The sequence below is a fragment of the Camelina sativa genome, chromosome 7 (assembly GCF_030686135.1).
Source record: "Camelina sativa cultivar CO46 ecotype springtype chromosome 7, ASM3068613v1".
NCBI classification, from domain to species: domain Eukaryota; kingdom Viridiplantae; phylum Streptophyta; class Magnoliopsida; order Brassicales; family Brassicaceae; genus Camelina; species Camelina sativa.
Genome location: NC_141886.1, coordinates 31,034,001 through 31,053,294, shown reverse-complemented (window position 1 = coordinate 31,053,294; position 19,294 = coordinate 31,034,001). Strand labels below are relative to the sequence as shown.

The following is a 19,294-nucleotide window of genomic DNA, read 5'->3' as shown; positions in this document are numbered from 1 at the left end:
CCACCATTTTCTAAATTTATTACTAGTGTGTTTATTTTTTGTTTTCTGTTACAGAATTTGAAGCAAAAATCTCGTTGTATCAATCATTATCTCCACTAGAATTTACTCGGCAGAGCTATATTTTTATTAGTAAAAAAAAATGTAATTTGATTGGTAAATTAACTATATATATGACTAATGTTTTACATATTTTAAATGCATATCTCTTATTATTTATACATTAGTTTATTTATAATTTTTGTGTTTGAGTTTTCCCGGTATATCCAGAAATAATTGTTTACATAATCGTAATTTAATTGGATAAGACTAATATTCTAATATTGATGTTGTTAACAAAATAATAAATGAAAATTTAACCCATGTTCTAGCATTTGATTACTAATATTTTAATTTTATACTAATGTTACTATAGCCCGTTTTGAAATATAACCCTATTTGTGAGATTTTTAACTTTTATAAGTCTAAACTTTCATAATATTTTAATTTTTATTAAGATTAAACATAGAAATAATAATATTTAATTTTTAAAAAATGGTGTTAAAATATGAAAAAAGTAAACCAAGTGAAAGATAGAAAATATTATATAGAATTATGATAAAATAATATTACTGTAAAAATGATATAAGTGTTAATTTGTTTTCTTGAAAAGAACATTATACCGATGGATTTCATAGAACTCAGTTTTATATAATTCTTTTATGGCATATGACTTCCAATTAACCAATCTAATTTTTGTTTGACTCAAACTTTGAATCCAATCTGATATTGATGGTGCATTATCGTAATTGTAACTATTTTTTATTAAAAAAAAAGAGGACATTTAAAAAAAAAAAAAAAGAGGACAATAAAAAAAGGAAGTTTTTAGGAAATTTTATTTAATAATTTTGGTAAAACTAATTAGTTTCTATAAAAACATTTCCAATTTATGTATAACAATAAACCGAAATATATATGGCATATGCTCTTCTAACAATTAAACCAAATTTATGTATAACAATTAGTTTTTATCAAAAAGAAATTAACTAAATATTAAATGTTAATGGCATGCTTGTAAATAGGTTCCAACTCTAGGATTTATTTGCTAAATGCCTCAAAAATGTATATATAAATTAGTTATACAAAAATCAGCCATTAATTTTATCTTAATGCCAGTTGAAAAATGCATTAACTTCATATTAGATGAGTTGTGCCGCAGCAGATCGAAACCCATCAATTTTATTTAGCAAGTAGCAGCAACAAACAGAGTGTGTCGTCTTTCTCTCTCTCTCTGACTCTGCTGCAACATATATATTAATACAGTAAAACCTCTATAAATTAATACTCTATAAATTAATAAACACTATAAATTAATAAATTTTGCTGGTCCCAAGTCAGGCCAGTGTAAAAATTAACAGTATTCGATAAGATAATAAGATAATAATTTTTTCGAAATCTCCTTATAAAATATGGTCCCAATAATATCATAAATTAATAATTATGTAAATTTATATATATATATATATACTGATATAATAGTGTATGTTTCTCCTAAAGCTCAATTCTATAGAACAATTGTAATGTTGTATTTTCAACCTATAATAATATCTCTAAAATATTTTATAACATGTCATACAAATAATTAAAATTTAAATTTTTAATTTTTAGATATGCATCATTTACAAATTTGATAATTTGACAGATTATTAAAATAGGAGAATTGATATTATTATTCATAGATTTGAATTTATGTGTCTCATGTGTATAAGTCAATTTGTCTATAATATTTGTAATTTATTGTAAATAGTGTTTTCTAAATATTACAAGTTCAATTCCTAAATCATAAAATTTATAACATCCGAAAGTTTAATCTTATTTTGCTATAGTTGTTCTAATTCATAATTTTTTAAAAAATAAACAATTAAAAATATATTTATAAATTAATAATTATTAATTTACACTATAAAATAATAATTATTAATTTATAGATAAATTAATATCACTATAAATTAATAAAATGTCTTAGTCCTAACATTATTAATTTATAGAGGTTTTACTGTATACAATTGCCTAAAAAACTCCGTTGAGTAGACAAAAAAAAAGAAAAGGAGTGCAATTCCAAAGCAATTTTGGATTTTTAAAATAGGAAAAAAAGCGAATCTCTGCGAACATTTTGGATTCTCCACGTTTGTTTAAATTTGGTTGGCTCTACATCTACTCTCAGAAGCCAAACCAAAAGGGGTTAGGGTTTTTGACCGTGTGAGCGAGAGCGTGAGATCTCTTTCCTTTGTTTTTTCTTCTCCAGTACCGAATCAATGGCCTTCTCTTCTCTCCTCAGATCTGCCGCCGCCGCCTCCACCACGGTTGCTTCTCCTCGCGCTGACTTTTTCTCCTCCCCGACGTCTAATCATTCTAAGGTCAGAGATTCAACGTTTCCCCTGTTTGTCGACGTTAGCTTCGTTTCTCGTTCTCGATTTGATTTTGCTTTTTTAGCTTAGGTCGTGCTTTTGATCTGCTTTAATTTTTACGCGCCGTTGGTTACTTCTTCGAAATAGTCTAAGCTGGTGACGTTAATCTTGTTTCTGTCTCGTGTAACTCGTGAAGTGGCTCGAGGTTTGAAATCTTATTCGTTGGTCTTTTCAAAATGTCTAATGGCGTACGTTTGTTGTGTTAGTTTATCCGATTATGAGCTCAATTAGTTTTGTTTAACAATTTGCTTGATGCTGATTTATATGCTTTGATTTTGGAGTTGTTTGTATGTTTATATTTTCTATCTCAGGTATTTTGCAAGAAAACAATCTGTGTTTATTATTATTATTATTATCTTTTGTCTCAAATTCTCAGGTGTCGTCAAATCTTGGGTTTAGTCGCAACCTGAAATCATCAAGATTTTCATCTGGGATATCTTCATCTCTACAGTTCTGTAACGAATTCTGTATTGCATATGAAATGTATGACACACTTTTCGGTTCTAATACTCTTTTTTTCTTTCCTATGTCCAAACTCACAGAAAATGCAATGCTAGAAGTGTTCAACCCATCAAAGCCACGGCTACAGAAGTGCCACCTGCAGTTAAACGTTAGTAAGAAAATACATTAATTCAGTGGATGTATATGGTGTTGTATGCTTCTTGGTGAATTTGATTTGATTGGCTTGAGTAGGGTCAAGTAGCAGTGGAAAGACAAAGGTTGGGATCAACGGTATGTGTTTCTATCAATCAATGCATTTTTTTTGAAAAGGCCCTATATCATCATTTACTCCCTTCAAGAATATTCTTTGAGTCCCCAACTTTTTCGTTTCTTATATAAGCTCTTTTCTTTTTTGCTGCAGGTTTTGGTCGGATTGGAAGGTTGGTACTCCGCATTGCAACATCCAGGGATGATATTGAGGTTGTGGCAGTGAATGACCCATTCATTGATGCCAAATACATGGTAAGGATTTCCTCTTACTGATTATTTTGGCGGAGTATTTCTTGAAACCATCATTATGCTCTGTTCTTGCTTGCTTGAACCTAGTATACTTTGAGAAAACCTTGAAAGATACATTATATGTTAGCCTTCTTTTCCAGAGGACAAATATCTAATTTATAAAACTTAATGTGGATCTTCTATCCCCCTATTCCACAGGCTTACATGTTGAAGTATGATTCTACTCATGGAAATTTTAAGGGAAGCATCAATGTCATTGATGATTCTACTTTGGAGATCAATGGGAAGAAGGTCAATGTTGTGAGCAAGAGGTATCGCCTCAAAGTAGCATATTCTTTTCTGTCGGTCAGAGAACATGCGTTTTTACTTTAGAACCTAATATTCTATTGTTTATTCTTCCTCAGAGATCCAGCTGAGATCCCATGGGCTGATCTTGGAGCTGATTATGTTGTTGAGTCTTCTGGTGTATTCACCACCCTGTCCAAGGCTGCATCCCATTTGAAGGTGCATTTTTATACTTCCATATATTGTCGACCTCTGAACTTGTGATACATATAAATCAAATAAACTTGTTTTATGATGATATATGTTTGCTTGATATTTCATTGTTTGCAGGGCGGTGCCAAGAAAGTTATAATTTCTGCCCCTTCAGCTGACGCACCTATGTTTGTTGTTGGAGTGAATGAGAAGACATACCAACCAAACATGGATATAGTCTCCAATGCAAGTTGTACCACCAATTGTCTTGCCCCTCTTGCAAAGGTTGGTAATCTTACCCTCCTATGTGCTTGTTTTTTTTGCGCATATATCATTCGTTGCTAAGAGATTCATTAAGGTCAACTAAACTGTATTCGACAGGTGGTGCATGAGGAATTTGGTATTGTTGAAGGCTTGATGACAACTGTCCACGCAACTACAGGTCTATAAATATTGCTCTCCTGCTGTACATAACTGAATATTGATAACACTAACCTGTGTGTTTTGGTTATTTGTTCTTTCAGCTACTCAGAAAACTGTTGATGGGCCATCAATGAAGGACTGGAGAGGAGGCCGGGGCGCTAGTCAAAACATCATTCCTAGCTCAACTGGCGCTGCGAAGGTACACAAAAAAATCGCATGGTTGTCTACAAGCATGTAATTATCTTAAATCTGGAATCATATCTGAGCAGTTGTTTTTTGATTAAATAGGCTGTTGGTAAAGTTCTTCCAGAGCTGAATGGGAAACTTACGGGAATGGCCTTCCGTGTACCAACAGCGAATGTTTCTGTTGTGGATTTAACTTGTCGACTTGAGAAGGGTGCCTCTTACGAAGATGTTAAAGCAGCCATTAAGTATGCTTCCCAAAACTTTCTTGACCAAGCAGATTTCTTCATCCCAAAATTACTTATTAATGTAGAGCTCGTTGTAACTTCTCATGGTTTAATGTAACCCTCTAATAGGTATGCCTCAGAAGGGCCTCTTAAAGGCATTCTCGGGTACACAGATGAAGATGTCGTCTCCAACGATTTCGTTGGTGATTCAAGGTTGGTCTCTCTTCATTTCTTCAAATCCATTTGAGTCTTCTTTGGTGGTTGACCATTGTGGCGATTTCAATTTTGTTATAACAGGTCCAGTATCTTTGACGCCAATGCCGGGATTGGATTGAGCAAGTCCTTTGTGAAACTTGTCTCTTGGTACGATAACGAATGGGGTTACAGGTACACTTGTTGTTTCGCATCTCATATTAACTCCATCAAATATATAGCTAACAGTTCTCAAACACTTACAAATCTTCTCCCATTTTACTTACAGCAACCGAGTTCTTGACCTTATAGAGCACATGGCATTGGTTGCCAGCCACTAAATACATGTACCGGTTCTTGCAGAAGCTTGAGACTTTCGGCTTCTTGCATAACCTGCTCTACAAAGCCGGTTTGGATTTGTTCGGTTAAGTTAGATGCTAGGTGGTTTGAGAAATTTGGTTTGAATCACGAGCCTTTCTTCTATTTTTGTTCTGTTCAACTATCAACAACTCTGGAAACTATATTGGGTCCAAAAGACTAAAAACTGTGCGACTTACATCTATCAATAAGGGGCTAAACTTGTTGTACTTTACCAAAAATAGCTTACCAGTATAAGCAACAATTGACTGGGAGCTTCTTGATAGTGCCTCGTTAGCTACGAGTCTTTCACCGTGCGTAATGTATGATTGCCACTGAAACATTGTTTTTCGAAATGAAAACAGAAGTTGAATTAGATTAGCCATGTAGCTAAACGCCTTACTGCTATGTTTGAGAAGAAAGCTTACTCGTTTTTTCATTCGGCAAAACTCGTCTGGTTTTGACGATTTCTGGAAATTAAGCGTGAAGATATATATACATTGAGATGGATGGACAACCTCATCATCTATTTCATCTGTTTGTCTCTGATCTCTTTAGAAAACTTCGCCATCATCACCACTGGAGAAAGAAGACTACTTGAGAGTTTTTAAATCGGAAGCAGACTCTAAGCATTGTGTTCGCTTCTGTCCCAAGTGAGGCTACTGCGTAAGGAAGGACAGAGTTAATCACTGGCCACCATGCGGATAAGGAGAAGCAACAAAATCTTGGCCAAGGTTATCTCTTCGATTGGCCCGGTATTTCATTGAAATTACAACACTTCCCACAAACTATTGTCAATTCCATATGTTCCTCGGACTATTGTTTATTTACAAATTTTCCTAAACTTTTGTTTATTACAGTTGTCCCCTGAACTGTTTTACGACAGGTGCCCCTGAAATTCCATTTTATTACCGATACGCCCGAAATGTTTGTTAAATTCTAAATGTCTCCACAGCTTTTTGTTTGTAGACAGATACCCCTGTCTGACCCTCTCATGGCTTTGGAGGTTTACATCAAAGAACACCGAATGGCGGCATTTCATCGGCTAGAACAATCTAGAATTTTTATCTTACAAAAAATAATGGATAAATACAAATTTGGATAATAGCAGCAGCGATAGCGATTATGATTTCGGCACCGACGATGAGTGGGCTCAGTATAGTTACGTGTCAGAAAAAGAACCAGAGTGGGATGTCGATAGCTTTGATGGTCGCGAATTCAAAAACAATCCAAGGATTCGTAAATCGTATCCAACCAGCAACTTTATGACATATACTACAACAACAGGCTTAAGGCTTTCGAGAGTAAAGGTTTTCTTCCTGATCCTTCGGTCGGAATCTACAACCTCTATATAGAGAGGAAGAACGGTGAGAGGGATTTAACAAGTTCAACGAGACCAAGAACAAGACTTTGGAATTGGTGAATGTTGTGAGAGTTAATGTAAGTGGACAAGCTAGATGGAAACTGTACATCACGTTCATGGCTCGGGAGTATCGTGATGGGCCTCTTGTTGAGTACCAAGCAAAGGTTTTACATTTTATAACCGAACGGGAGGTACCTCCTCTCCCAATTCTCTGCAGACAAAGTCCTCAACCACAACTCTAGATATCTATAGTTGACGATAAGGACTCTCATTTAAGTGAGAGTTTATATTATGGTTTGTGAATTACGAATTTATGATGTTTATAAATTTGAAGATGCGAACAAAAAAAAAGAGTTCGTTAGAGACGTCCACGCAAGGACGAGTATTAATTTCGTAACTACGTCAAACAAAATTTTTTTGTTTTTTTTTTTTGGTAAAAAAACAAAAGATATTATTGTTTGTTGCGTCTACTACATACAAACTAAATATCTTGATAAAGATACTAATTAGATTTTTTTTTATAAAAAAAATCTTCATAATATTGTAAAATGGTTTTTGTGTTTATAGTTTGTGCTTTGTCTATTCAATTTATACGAAAATAATAATAATATAAGTTTATTAATTAAGGAAGAAGGAATTTTGACATTTTCTACATATACATATATATATATATATAGGTGGCAACTACAACACCTAAATTTCCAAAAAAGGGTCCAAAAATTAAGCAACAACTTTTGATTCTCTCTCGTAACTTCCCCCAAAAAAATATTCAGCACACAGAAAAAGAGAGAAGAGAGAGATCGGCGATGGCTGCGACGGAGCATCTTGGCCTCAGTGGAGAAGACTACAATGTCGACCTTTTGCCAAACAACGACGACGATTCGCCGCCGTCTTCATGGCGTCTCAGCCTCGACACATTTCGCCTCCCTTCTTCTTCTCCGTTGTCCTCTGGCCGCCACAACGGCCGTACTCGCTTGTCTCGTTATCTTCGGACTCCGAGTAAGTTTCTTCCTCTTCCTCCTTTGTCTTTTCGTTTCGTGTGTATGTGTATAATTAATCGATGTTGTGTTACGTGTTAGCATGATTCACGCCAAGGGATTCTCACTTTAATCCTGCGAGGACTCTTGTTCCTTTATAACCCTAGGCGATCTTTTTTTCCCAATATCTCGTTAACCTTATGAAAATGCTAGAGTGGTTTTTTTTTTTTTTTTTTTTTTTTTGTTGGTTAAGAGGAACAGTATTGATTCAAAAGGCACTAAGCTTTCTATTTTGCAAAATTCTCTGTTTTTCCAACTTGTAGCATATGTTAGATTCTAAGTGAATCTGGGAAGCTTCTTTAAGATATGTGCAAGAAACATTGGCAAATCAGAATCATTTCTTTATTTTTTTAGTGTGATAGGGACACAGAATCATATTCGTTCGTTGTTTTTACGCATTGTAGATTTTGATGGGATTATTATGATAAACACCATCAAGGGATCGATTGTTAAACATGTTTTTGAATTTATCATCAGTACACAAGCAGAGCAGGTGGTACCAAAACTCTTAACATGGTTTTCACTTTTCTCTGTTGTCGAAAATCAGAAAAGGAACGTAAAGTCTCTGAGTATTACAAGAACCAAGAGAAGCTCCTGGAGGGTTTCAATGAGATGGAGACAATTAACGAAACTGGTTTTGTTTCTGGAGCTCCAACTGAGGTTCGACTCCTGCTTTCTTTTAGTCTCCTTCTTGAATCTCTCACCGATATATTTCGTCCATTTTCTTTCATACATGGCATGTTGTTGCTTTCAACAGGAAGAACTGAAGAAGCTTGCCAAGAGTGAGAGGCTCGCTGTTCACATCTCAAACGCAGCAAACCTTGTGCTTTTTGTAGCTAAGGTTTATGCCTCTGTGGAGAGTAGATCTATGGCTGTGATTGCTTCCACTTTGGACTCCCTCTTAGACCTCTTGTCTGGATTTATTCTATGGTTTACTGCAAATGCCATGAGAACACCAAACAATTTTCGCTATCCAATTGGAAAACGGCGCATGCAACCTGTGGTATATATATAGTCTCTGTAATTCTCTCATTCCTTCCCTTAAAACTCACGAAACTAAAAAAATCACACTGCTTTAAAATTGTCAGGGGATTATTGTGTTTGCATCTGTGATGGCAACTCTTGGACTACAAGTGATACTAGAGTCAACCAGGCTACTCGTTTCCAAGGTACAATTAACACGAGCTTTTCTCATTCGATGCCAGTTATATGATGTAATCTAATCTAATCTTTCTCATTGTATAGAATGGTTCTCATATGAGTAGCACGGAAGAAAAATGGATGATTGGAATAATGGCTTCGGCTACAGTCGTCAAGTTTCTACTCATGCTTTACTGCAGGAGTTTCCAGAACGAAATTGTCAGGGCCTATGCACAAGATCACCTATTTGATGTTATCACCAATTCAGTCGGTTTAGCAACAGCCGTATTAGCTGTAAAGTTCTACTGGTGGATTGATCCCTCTGGCGCTATAGTAGTAAGTAAATCCAATCTTAGAATGTCTCTTGTGACAGAGAATAGATTTTAGAGTGTATGATTGAGAAAACGTTTATTTCTTTTTTTATTGTATCAGATTGCTCTGTACACAATCAGCACATGGGCAAGAACGGTTTTAGAGAATGTCCATTCACTGATAGGACGCTCAGCGCCACCGGATTTCCTGGCGAAACTAACGTTCTTGATATGGAACCATCACGAGAAGATAAAACACATAGACACAGTGAGAGCTTACACGTTTGGGTCACACTACTTTGTGGAAGTTGACATTGTTTTGCCAGAGGACATGAGGCTACACGAAGCTCACAACATAGGAGAGACTCTTCAGGAGAAGCTTGAACAACTCGCTAAGGTTGAGAGAGCTTTTGTCCATATTGACTTTGAGTTTACTCATCGCCCAGAACACAAGTGCAAGGTTTAAAAAATCACAATACTGTAGGTTTTTATTTAATGGATCTAGAGAGGAAATAAATTAAGCAGCCTTGTTTCTGTGGAATATTTTTGTTCTTTTTACCACAATACTAGGACCGGACCGGCGCTACAATAATATACTATTGTAGTGTTATATAATCATCTGATTATATTATTTGTGTTTCAATCTACATTGTACCACTATGAGATTTCTATAATTAATACATATTTTGTTCCAAAAGACATTTTACCACAGTTTTCTAGTCTTTGGAAAAATAGTAATATAGAGATAAGTATTAAAGGTTATATACAATGAAAAATGAACAAAAAACGAAAATATATAATAAAACAGAATTTTTATACAATTAAAAAATAAAATACTTAAAAGGTGTATGTCGAAACACGAACAGAGGAAAATATTATGCACAGATTAATAATATAGTCAGTAGAGAAATACTAATATGTATTTATTCTTGTACACATCATATACATAACCATAGTGTAAATATATATTTTTTAATTTATTAGTTTAATTTATGTAATTTGAAATGTTTTATAACTTCTAATTAAATATAGTTGGGTTATATGTTTAATTGTGTATGTATAAAATATTGGGCTTGGATGTTTTTTTCGGAAAATTTAGTAGTTGGGCTTGGGTGGCCTTTTTCTTATAAAAAAATAAACGTCTTTCAGGTTTTCCTTTTGACTTATCTTCTTCCTGAGTGAAACAAATGCAATCGAGTGCTTCTTCTTCCATTCGATTGATCTTATTTCTAGATTATAATTAGCGATATTTCATTCTTCAATCGTACCTTCTAATCAAATTGACTACATCGAAAATCGAGAACTTGTTTCGCGCTGTTTTTACGAAATCGGGAAATGAGAGGAGTCCTACCAAGTCGAATCAAATCGAAGATGTCTGTGTTGGGGTAGATAAATTCAATAATTGGCGGATTCGGTTTTCAACCATGAGTATAAGACTGAAGTGGTAATCAATTTGATTGGGTTGGTAAGTTCTCTATCATTCGGAATTGCTTAACTTTTAGATTTTTAATCTTCTATATGTATAGAATGAGGTTGGGAAAATTGGTTTTATTTGTAAGAGGCATAACTGATTGCTTTACTTGTTTTCCAGAACGCTTCAGGGTATCAAGTGACATGTATTTTCATCAACATCAGTTTCTTACCACAGATTTCATGTTTCTTGAGCGAAAAATAGAAAGATGAGTTCCTAATTCATTTTTTTTTCTTACAACATTGGCGATTACTGTATTGTGATAACTTATTAGATACTACAGTGTAACGTAAATTTAAGATACATAATAAGATGACATATTTCCTTTTAGATTTGAATTGATATAGTTAGTGTTTGATAATTGGGAACTAATTGAATATAATGCACTTTTATGTATCAGCTTCGAGTGGTTTGTGAGGAGAATGGATTCCATTCATTGGCTGTCAAGTTTTTGATCTCAAAGAAGGAGATTTAGAGGATCACAATAAAAGGGTAAGTATTTCGATTTTCCCATATTAATCATAGTTTCAAAAAAATTTCCTGCATTTGGTTGTTTAATAATAACTGGAAAACTTATTCTTTGCTCATTTATTTTAAACTTAAACATGAAATGAAAACGTACCAATAGGTAGTTAAAATCAAACCAACTGAATTTTAAAAAGCAATGTAAAAAATGCCAGAAATCATTCTTCTAATAATCCTCTTGCCACACATGCTTCATTGTATGAGGGATAGACAACTCCATCATATGTCCTCAGATCTTCGTCACTTAATGGCCCTTTAAGAAAATGAAATAGAAGTTTGATGCCTAAGTTACCATTAAACTTACTTGAAATAGACGTTGTTCTTCAATTGTTGATCGTCCTTTTCCTCCTTTGAAAGCATTTTGCTTTAGGATTCCAAGTAAAAAAACAGGGATCTCTTCGAAAGTGAGTTATCTTGCAACTTCACAGTTGAGGTTGAGTTAAAACCAAGCATTAAGCATTGGATCTTTGATATCATTTTTTTCCCCAATGTTAGTCATAATGAAATTGAGAAGGTTTGTGTGGGTGATGTTTAGTAGTAAGTATAAGGTAAAGAATATTTAAAGTTGTTACTAATTAGGGTTTTCGTAGTTGTAAATATTTCTTAGTTGATCTTAATTATATTTTCCCCGAATTCTCGTGGTATGAATATCCTCATGTAACTGATATGGCTCAATAAGAGGAAACAATTTATTTTTAAAATCATAAGTAGAAATGTGTATTGATTTTTTAGTTGAAATGCTTTTGGAAACATATCTGTCATTTGATCCGTTTCAATATATATGTCAAAATTTTGAGATTTTAATCAATAATAGTCAATTCTTTTGAAAATCAAAATAGTTTTGGTATATAGCGTATCGTTTTGGATAGTTTTTGTTCATAAAAAGTACTTTTCAAAAACAAAAAGGAATTCCTTAAAATCTTATTCAAAAGAAATAAATGTTTAAAAGAAAATATAAAATTGGACAGCCATAGAGTTAATATGATCGACAACCTTTCTACAAACTCTGAAAAACCTCTTTGAACACGACGTTCATTGTTTGCCTCTGAATCTGACCTTCTTTGTCGACGATGAGAACTTTCAATCCTTTCTTAGACGTCACCCTAGATAGTGCCACATATAATTGCCCATGTGAGAATACAGGTCGAGGCAAAAATAAACCAACTTCTTTCAATTATTGTCCTTGACTCTTATTGATTGTCATAGCAAAAGCTAGAGCTATAGGAAATTGCCTACGCCGCATTTTGAAAGGTAGCTTGGTATCAGATGGCTTGATAAATGTCTGAGGAATCAACACTAAATCACCACTTCGGTCTCCAGTAATAACCATGGCCTCCAAAACATGATCAGCCATTTGCGTAATTTGAAGCCTTGTTCCATTACATAATGCACCCTTAGGATCTAGATTTCTCAACAACATAATTGGAGCTCCAACCTTTAGACGCAAATTATAATTTGGTAAGCCTGATATTCTGATATTGTTTAAGAAGTCAGGAGTAAAAATGGGATTATCAGCTGAGTCTAAATCAGTTGGATCTGTACTATCACAACTAAGATAGCTTATCTCTTCACCTGCAGCAGTTTACAGAAAATGTATTAGTACATAATTGCAATAAAATTTTAGTTAAAAAAATGAAGTACCCTTCACACCAAATTTTTTTAAATCTGTATATGAAATTAAAAGAATGATAATCGTACCAGGTGACTTATCCAGCATGATTTGATTGATAGTATTGACGTCATCATTTCTCGGTGCTAAAATAGCTCTCTCTTGAAAGAATTTAGGATCCTTCTTCGTTTGCAATAACTTAACATCCCCATATATTTCTCTGTTGATTGCTTCAATGGGATCATCAACATTTGTTATTAAAAACTCATCAGGGATATCTATTAGAGCCTCTCCATCATTAGGTTCTCCAATTTTTCCATCTCCCACATCTAATATCCAGTTTGAAAACTCCTCAATATTTCTTCCCTCATCTTTGGTCAAATTCTCGCTTAGTAGACACATGTTCTTGGTTAGCTTTAATACTTTGCAATGCTCCTATAAATAAGATGCATTCAAGCAAAGAAATGAGGAGAATTAGCACATAATAATCTTAGGTTGCGTCTTTGTAATAATATACAGATTTTCTATACCAAAGAAAAAAAAAAAAAAAAAACCAGAATAGTCTAATACAAACCTGAATTGATATATTCTTCTCTTTTCTTTGTCTCAATGTCTTCAGAAAGATGTTTCCATGTTTCTTCCCAAACATGTTCTGGCTGTGAGAGAGAATCTGACAAAATCATATTCGCAAATAGATTCCGTAGCTGAGGACCGAAACACCACTGCGATGCATCCACAATGCTGTTTATAAAGATCTGATCATCATCTAGAATACCCCTTGCAAAACATGCTTCTTTATACGTTTTATAAACTACACCCTTGTAAGTTTTTAAATCGTTAAACGATTTAGGTCCACGAACTATATTTAAGAGGACTCTCATGAAATACTCAGGCTCCATTCGTGTAGGAACATAGTCAATCCTACCAAGTAAAAACCCTCTCTTCCTATCATTCCATTGTTTCTTCTTACCCTACCAAGTAAAGTGAGCTGGAATCTCGACATAAAGATACTGATTAGCATCAGGGTTGACAATATTCAAGTAGAACCAAGCTGTCAATTGTGAATCCTCATTGACAGCCTTCTCCAATACTTCATCTATGTCAGCATTATTCTTGAAATAACATGGTTTTTTTCCCTTCTACGTGGAACGCAAGCCTTTGCACTGGAGTTGTTCTGAACTGTATGGGAAACTTGAAGATTCGCCGAATAGCTTCAGAGGCCGACACATACCTATCAAAATTATTTAATTAAACACATTTGTAAATCATGAAGTAGTTTTATCAATAAGATTGTTGAACGTCTAAAAATCTTTAAAATACCTGCAATCAAAGTAATATTTGATTTCATTTTATCAATAAGATTGCTGAACGTTTTATTAATTCTGAGTTGTATTTCCAACATTAGTTGTAGTCGATGCAGCACTTTTGTTGACTGGCTCGACAACCACAACAACACGATCAAATCCCTTGTTTATGTACTTGAACATATATTTAATAGAGCCAGTTTGGTTGCACCATTCAACGTTGATGTGAGCGCGGTATCTCAGACATAACTTCTCATTATACAGCACCACATATCTGTTATCACATTTGATACCTCCCTTTTCAATAAAATTCATTCCCTTCCTTCTCCTATATATTGGATAGCCATGTTTTCCAACTTTTGTTAAATCCGCATGTGCCCTTGGATACATTTTTGAGCATCTACCATCAACCATACATGGTGAATTCCGATTGGCAGCTCCACAAGGTCCATGAATCATGGAATCTTTAATGATTTCATACAGCTCAGGATTTTCATCTTTATCTGGAATCTATGCACATATAATCTTGTTGATATCATCAGCCGTAGATAATTTACTCTTCTTGTCCATGAATAATAGTATATGGGCATGAGGTAACCCTCGTTTCTGAAACTCGACAGTATACATAGCTGACCAAAAAATAAATTAAGATTTAAAACAATTTACATAAGCATTATTCTATACTAAGCGATGCATAAAGTATATATTACCTGCCACAGTTTTCCCCAGTAGTTTTTTTTGTGTCAAATCAAACATCAAGGAATCAAGCTTCATCTTGAATATTCGACATATTATATCTGGTCTATCATTCGCTGTGAGTCCTCGAGCTTTGACATACCTTGTTATCTCTGGCCACTTAGGATTACATGTAAATGTGATGAAAAGGTCAGGAAAGCCATAATGTTTGCATATAGCCATAGCATCATAGTAGCTTTGAACCATATATCGTGGACCACCAGTGAAAGATGCGAGAATAGAAATAGGATTTCCTTGATCACCCATATCTTTAACTCCAGAATCAGCTGCTTCCTTTATGGCACTGTAGTTTTGACATCTTAGCTTTGATTGATTAACCTTGATATATTTGAGTTTATTGGACTCTATTGTCGAGTATGCATCAACTAAATATTGTTGGAACAACCTCCTAGATAATAAAAGTGTATTAGACTCAGAAGATCTCTCTTGAATCCGGTATGCAAACCACTGTCGCATACTAATACACTTGATCTTGTTTGTTTTGGTTTTGTCTGTGTATCCCTTCTGAATATCTGTTCTAAAACCATCTTCCCCATAAATGTGAATCAACAGATATTGTAACGCCAAATAGGAAGGGTGAATTTCACTAATTCTCTGTAGAAGCCTTGTGTTTTTTTCTTCAATAATAATATCACGCTCAGGCATTTCCTTAACCAAATCACCGGGTATTAGAGCAGCTATCTCTGGAATTGTAGGGTTCGTGTAATTCCTACCATCCAACCCGACACGATCACTAACTATCCTCATATGGAAAGTTTTGTCTGCATCCATTGCAAATCTATCTCTAGCTGCCCTAAAATGTGCTATTATATCCTTCCTTAAATTTTTCTTCCCATTTGTTGTATTTTGGTTCTTTGATTTACTGCAAGATTAGATATACGAAAATTTAAAAGGATTGAAGTAAGGTTGAAAACGATTATAAGAAACTCTGATAATAATTTAAAAGTGACCAAACCTCAGAACTGTTTCTCTGTTTGTTACTTCGTTATCTGTATCGACAATGTATAGCTGTGAGAATTTAGCATAGTCATTCTCTTTTGGCTTCATACTACCCATTAGATGGTAATTAGCTCCTTGTAGTTGGAACATGTTTGGTCTGTTTCCTTGATGTACAGTTTTATCTACTCTTCCTCCTAGAGACGTCATTGCAAACACCATTTCATAACCTCTACTATTGTTTTGAAAATGCCTGCTACGTCTATCTGTACCCGTAAGCAGCTTGGTAATAAAATCTGGAGATTTCTTGAAAAGTGGGAGTTTGACAGTTCCTTGAAGACAACAGAGGGAGAATTTAGGATTATTAGTATTTCTTCTCTTGTTAAGCCTCTCATCATACCACAACAATGCACCACAATACTGACATGTATAATCTGGATCACCATGATCTAAATACTCTGCAAAATTTTAAATTAAGAATAAGTCGGATTTAAAAGAAATATAATATTAGCATAATCAATAATAAGTCATAGTACCTATTTTCTTTGATTTTGTTTTTGAACTTTTTCCTTTGTTTGTATCCCGTCCCATTAGAGAAATTGGTTCACATGTTTCATCTGCATTCGAAGGTTCCTCATGGTTAGAGATAGAAGCACTCGACATCTCTTCATCGCTGCTAGTAAAATAGTATGACTGCTCTTCATCATAAATAGATTCATCTGCAAAAATAGATTCATCATAAGTAGAAAATAGATTCATCATAAGTAGATTCATCTTCATCATTTAGTTACAGTAACAACACAAATTAGAATGAATGTTTCAATATTAATTCAGTTAAAACTATACCATCAGAGGTGTTCATCCACATAGAGTCATTAAATTCGTCTTCGAAATTTCTTGGTTGAATTGGGACATTACAATTAGATGTCTCAGATAAGATAGTAGAAGGACGATCAGAAAGACAGGACGAATGATCATCTTCAGCTACAAAAAAAACAAAGAACAAATAATTCAAGATTAGATAGAAAATACATGTGAGTTATTATATAAGTTATTGTAAATGGTTTACACTAAAAATTTGATTTATTTTGGGAACTCGTTGGGCACTTGTTTGTCACACTGTCTCTTCTAAAAGCATGTAGTCGTTCTTTAGCTCTTTTGAAGACATCACCAGCAAATATAGTAGAATTAATTGGCCTAATTATACTATTTGAATTGTATCCATGATAGACATTCTCTGAACCTGTTAAAATACCTATATATATGAAAAATCAATTCATACACAAATGCATGACTGTATAATTAACTTTATAATATCTTTAACTAATGTACTAAATTCTTACCAGATTGAAGCGCACATGTGTCAGAGGAAGAGAGATGTTGACTCGTAGGTGTTTGAGTTTTTGAATGGCTTGGTATTGGTAAGTTTGTAACATCTCTGAAAACTCTTGAGAAATCAGAATTTAGTGGAATAGAAGAATTGCCAGTAGGCTGACTTGCGTTGGTTAGCACACTTTGAGGAGTATTTGATGACAAAAATCTATTTCTCTTAGGAGTTTGTTGATTTTCGTCACCAAAATTTGGTTTCTCAGATCTCTTTTTCATACCTTTCTACTTTGTTACTAAGTAGACTAAAGAAGAATATGAAACCCCACTTTAAGTTTAGTTTTCTTACAGAATGTGGATGTGTTTGTTGTGTTGATTTTATTGTGACAAAGATAGGGAATATATTAATTGTGTGTAACTCTTCAGCTAAAAACATAAATGAGTAAATCGTCAAAAACGTGTAGATCCAATAATTTGTAATCTTAAGTTAATGGTTAGCAGATATTTAGGAACATCAAATATTAATTTCCTATATATGTGTTTCTAATTTGGATTTGTTACCTATTCTGTGAGTAAATTTGTTTTTAAATTTATTCAATCATAAAAGAATTTGTTTAGATTTAAATGATTTGGTTGTTAATGCCCTTATCATAGATTTAAATCGTTTCAAGGGTTACACTACCAGATGCCCTTATCATGGTTTTAGCAATGCTTCATTACTCAGTACACTATACCGAGGAGTGGTCCCTAAGATACGGATGTTGCTGGACACCGCAAGCAATGGTAACTTCCTCAACAAAGATGTCGATGAAGGTTGGGATCTAGTGGAGAACTTGGCTCAATCTGATGGGCAATACAATAAGGAGTACGACCGCACTGTGCGATCTACTGGAGAGGAAGATGCCAAGTACAAGAGGGACATAAAAACCCTCAATGACAAGCTCGATAAGCTCCTCAACCAGCAGCAGCATGTCCATGCAATCTCAGAGGAAGAGCAGTTTCTACAACAAGATGGGGAGAATGCTCAGCTAGAGGATGTGAACTACATCAACAACCAAGGAGATTACAACAAAGGGTACAACAACTACAAACCGAATCCGAATCTATCCTACTATAACCCAAATGTTGCAAACCCTCAAGACCAAGTCTACCCATCCGCCATTCAAGGGGATCTTAAATGATTTTATTTTTGATTATTTGTTTTGCTAGAATTTGAAGGAGATGATGTTGTGTGGACTATCCGGGTTTTCATTCATATTTAAGGTAACACATTATTTTCAGCGACATTACATTTTTATACAGTTCGATTAAGTTAAGACATTGATTGCAAAAAAATCTTAATTTTGAATGAAAACTTTAATTTTCACGAAAACAGCTTTAATATATTAAATCCCAAATTACACCATTACCATTGTTAATGAGAGAGCAGTAACAAATATGATTTAAACCTAAATGGTAAGTATATTGGTTATAGGAGATTTTTATTTGGTCTAGAGTTTGTCTTTCAAATAACAAAATGCTTTTTAGGAGATTTAAACATGTAAATAGGATGCTTTTTTATTGATTTAAATCATGAAAACCTTAGATAAGTAAAAGGAAAAGAAATTCAAAATATGAAAATAAATAATACCAAAGTTTAGAGTAAAACTGAGATTTAAAATAAGAAAAGGTTATCAAGCATCCATAAGTCCTTCTGTAAAAGTGACTTCTTAGCCACTCGCAACATGTGCATCTTCAAGAGCCCCCTTGATCGACCCAACCCGCAACATGTGCATCTTCAAGAGCCCCCTTGATCGACCCAACACACAGCTTCTTTGAGAAAGATGATTGATCGGAACTCTCACCGGAAACATCATCTTTCCTTTTAGAAGATGGAGTAGTGGAAGGTGTTTCTGAAGCATCATTTTGTTCATAACTGTTGGATAACACTATTGTTCCCTGTTAAGAATGGATTACAACAATTATTTACACAAAGTTAATAAAATAGGTTAATATCTTATATAAACTGAAAATGGTTTTCAAACTTCATGATACCTGATCACAACTTAAAATGGTAGTTAAATCGTCTGACACCTTGAGATTGTTCGATAGAGTCCTCTTGATCAATATCAAGGCCAACACAGACATGAGCAACCTTGTAAACATCACTTCCATCTCAGATGTTATCCTTGCCAATACTCACAACAAACTGAAAGGTCTTGCCTACCAAAGATCTCAGTTCTTTGGGCATATTTGTTGGATCTTGAATCTATA

At 34.1% G+C, this 19,294-nt stretch overlaps 5 protein-coding genes, 1 long non-coding RNA gene and 1 pseudogene across 14 annotated transcripts; 4 read left to right on the top strand and 3 right to left on the bottom strand.

Annotated features, from left to right (window-relative positions):
* Positions 1-2,044: 2,044 nt before the first annotated feature.
* On the top strand, positions 2,045-5,639 carry LOC104703310 (glyceraldehyde-3-phosphate dehydrogenase GAPCP1, chloroplastic). Its single transcript, XM_087457479.1, has 14 exons — positions 2,045-2,393; positions 2,821-2,894; positions 2,987-3,054; positions 3,138-3,176; positions 3,307-3,407; positions 3,603-3,715; positions 3,809-3,908; positions 4,020-4,166; positions 4,263-4,323; positions 4,406-4,503; positions 4,593-4,735; positions 4,844-4,927; positions 5,012-5,101; positions 5,196-5,639. Exons 1-14 carry the CDS (start codon positions 2,292-2,294, stop codon positions 5,245-5,247), a joined length of 1,272 nt encoding a protein of 423 aa, XP_087313605.1. The 5' UTR covers positions 2,045-2,291; the 3' UTR covers positions 5,248-5,639.
* LOC104703308 (uncharacterized) lies at positions 3,289-6,065 on the bottom strand. Its single transcript, XR_015561401.1, has 2 exons — positions 5,692-6,065; positions 3,289-5,598 (listed from the first exon to the last, which is right to left on the bottom strand). It is a non-coding gene; the product is annotated as an uncharacterized LOC104703308 (long non-coding RNA).
* A 286-nt stretch (positions 6,066-6,351) lies between these two features.
* Positions 6,352-6,868, top strand: LOC104703309 (uncharacterized; annotated as a pseudogene).
* A 112-nt stretch (positions 6,869-6,980) lies between these two features.
* On the top strand, positions 6,981-9,811 carry LOC104703306 (metal tolerance protein 9). Its single transcript, XM_010419315.3, has 6 exons — positions 6,981-7,625; positions 8,211-8,323; positions 8,421-8,666; positions 8,752-8,832; positions 8,909-9,139; positions 9,236-9,811. The coding sequence occupies exons 1-6, from the start codon at positions 7,433-7,435 to the stop codon at positions 9,578-9,580; spliced, it is 1,209 nt and encodes a 402-aa protein (XP_010417617.1). The 5' UTR covers positions 6,981-7,432; the 3' UTR covers positions 9,581-9,811.
* Positions 9,812-10,262: 451 nt separating this feature from the next.
* Positions 10,263-18,413, top strand: LOC104703305 (uncharacterized). Of its 9 annotated transcripts, none has more exons than XM_087457476.1 (5): positions 10,275-10,579; positions 10,706-11,077; positions 17,062-17,136; positions 17,766-18,116; positions 18,251-18,413. In XM_087457476.1, the coding sequence occupies exons 3-5, from the start codon at positions 17,123-17,125 to the stop codon at positions 18,255-18,257; spliced, it is 372 nt and encodes a 123-aa protein (XP_087313602.1). In that variant the 5' UTR covers positions 10,275-10,579; positions 10,706-11,077; positions 17,062-17,122; the 3' UTR covers positions 18,258-18,413. The 9 variants fall into 9 exon arrangements, with proteins under 9 accessions (XP_087313598.1, XP_087313602.1, XP_087313601.1 ...); XM_087457475.1 differs by having other exon boundaries at positions 17,748-18,116; XM_087457477.1 differs by having other exon boundaries at positions 17,713-18,116.
* Positions 12,285-14,067, bottom strand: LOC147941897 (uncharacterized). The gene is made up of 5 exons (XM_087458679.1): positions 14,040-14,067; positions 13,695-13,815; positions 13,294-13,375; positions 12,809-13,154; positions 12,285-12,682 (listed from the first exon to the last, which is right to left on the bottom strand). Exons 1-5 carry the CDS (start codon positions 14,065-14,067, stop codon positions 12,285-12,287), a joined length of 975 nt encoding a protein of 324 aa, XP_087314805.1.
* On the bottom strand, positions 14,096-16,495 carry LOC147941896 (uncharacterized). The gene is made up of 4 exons (XM_087458678.1): positions 16,252-16,495; positions 15,735-16,173; positions 14,734-15,641; positions 14,096-14,526 (listed from the first exon to the last, which is right to left on the bottom strand). Exons 1-4 carry the CDS (start codon positions 16,493-16,495, stop codon positions 14,096-14,098), a joined length of 2,022 nt encoding a protein of 673 aa, XP_087314804.1.
* Positions 18,414-19,294: the final 881 nt, after the last annotated feature.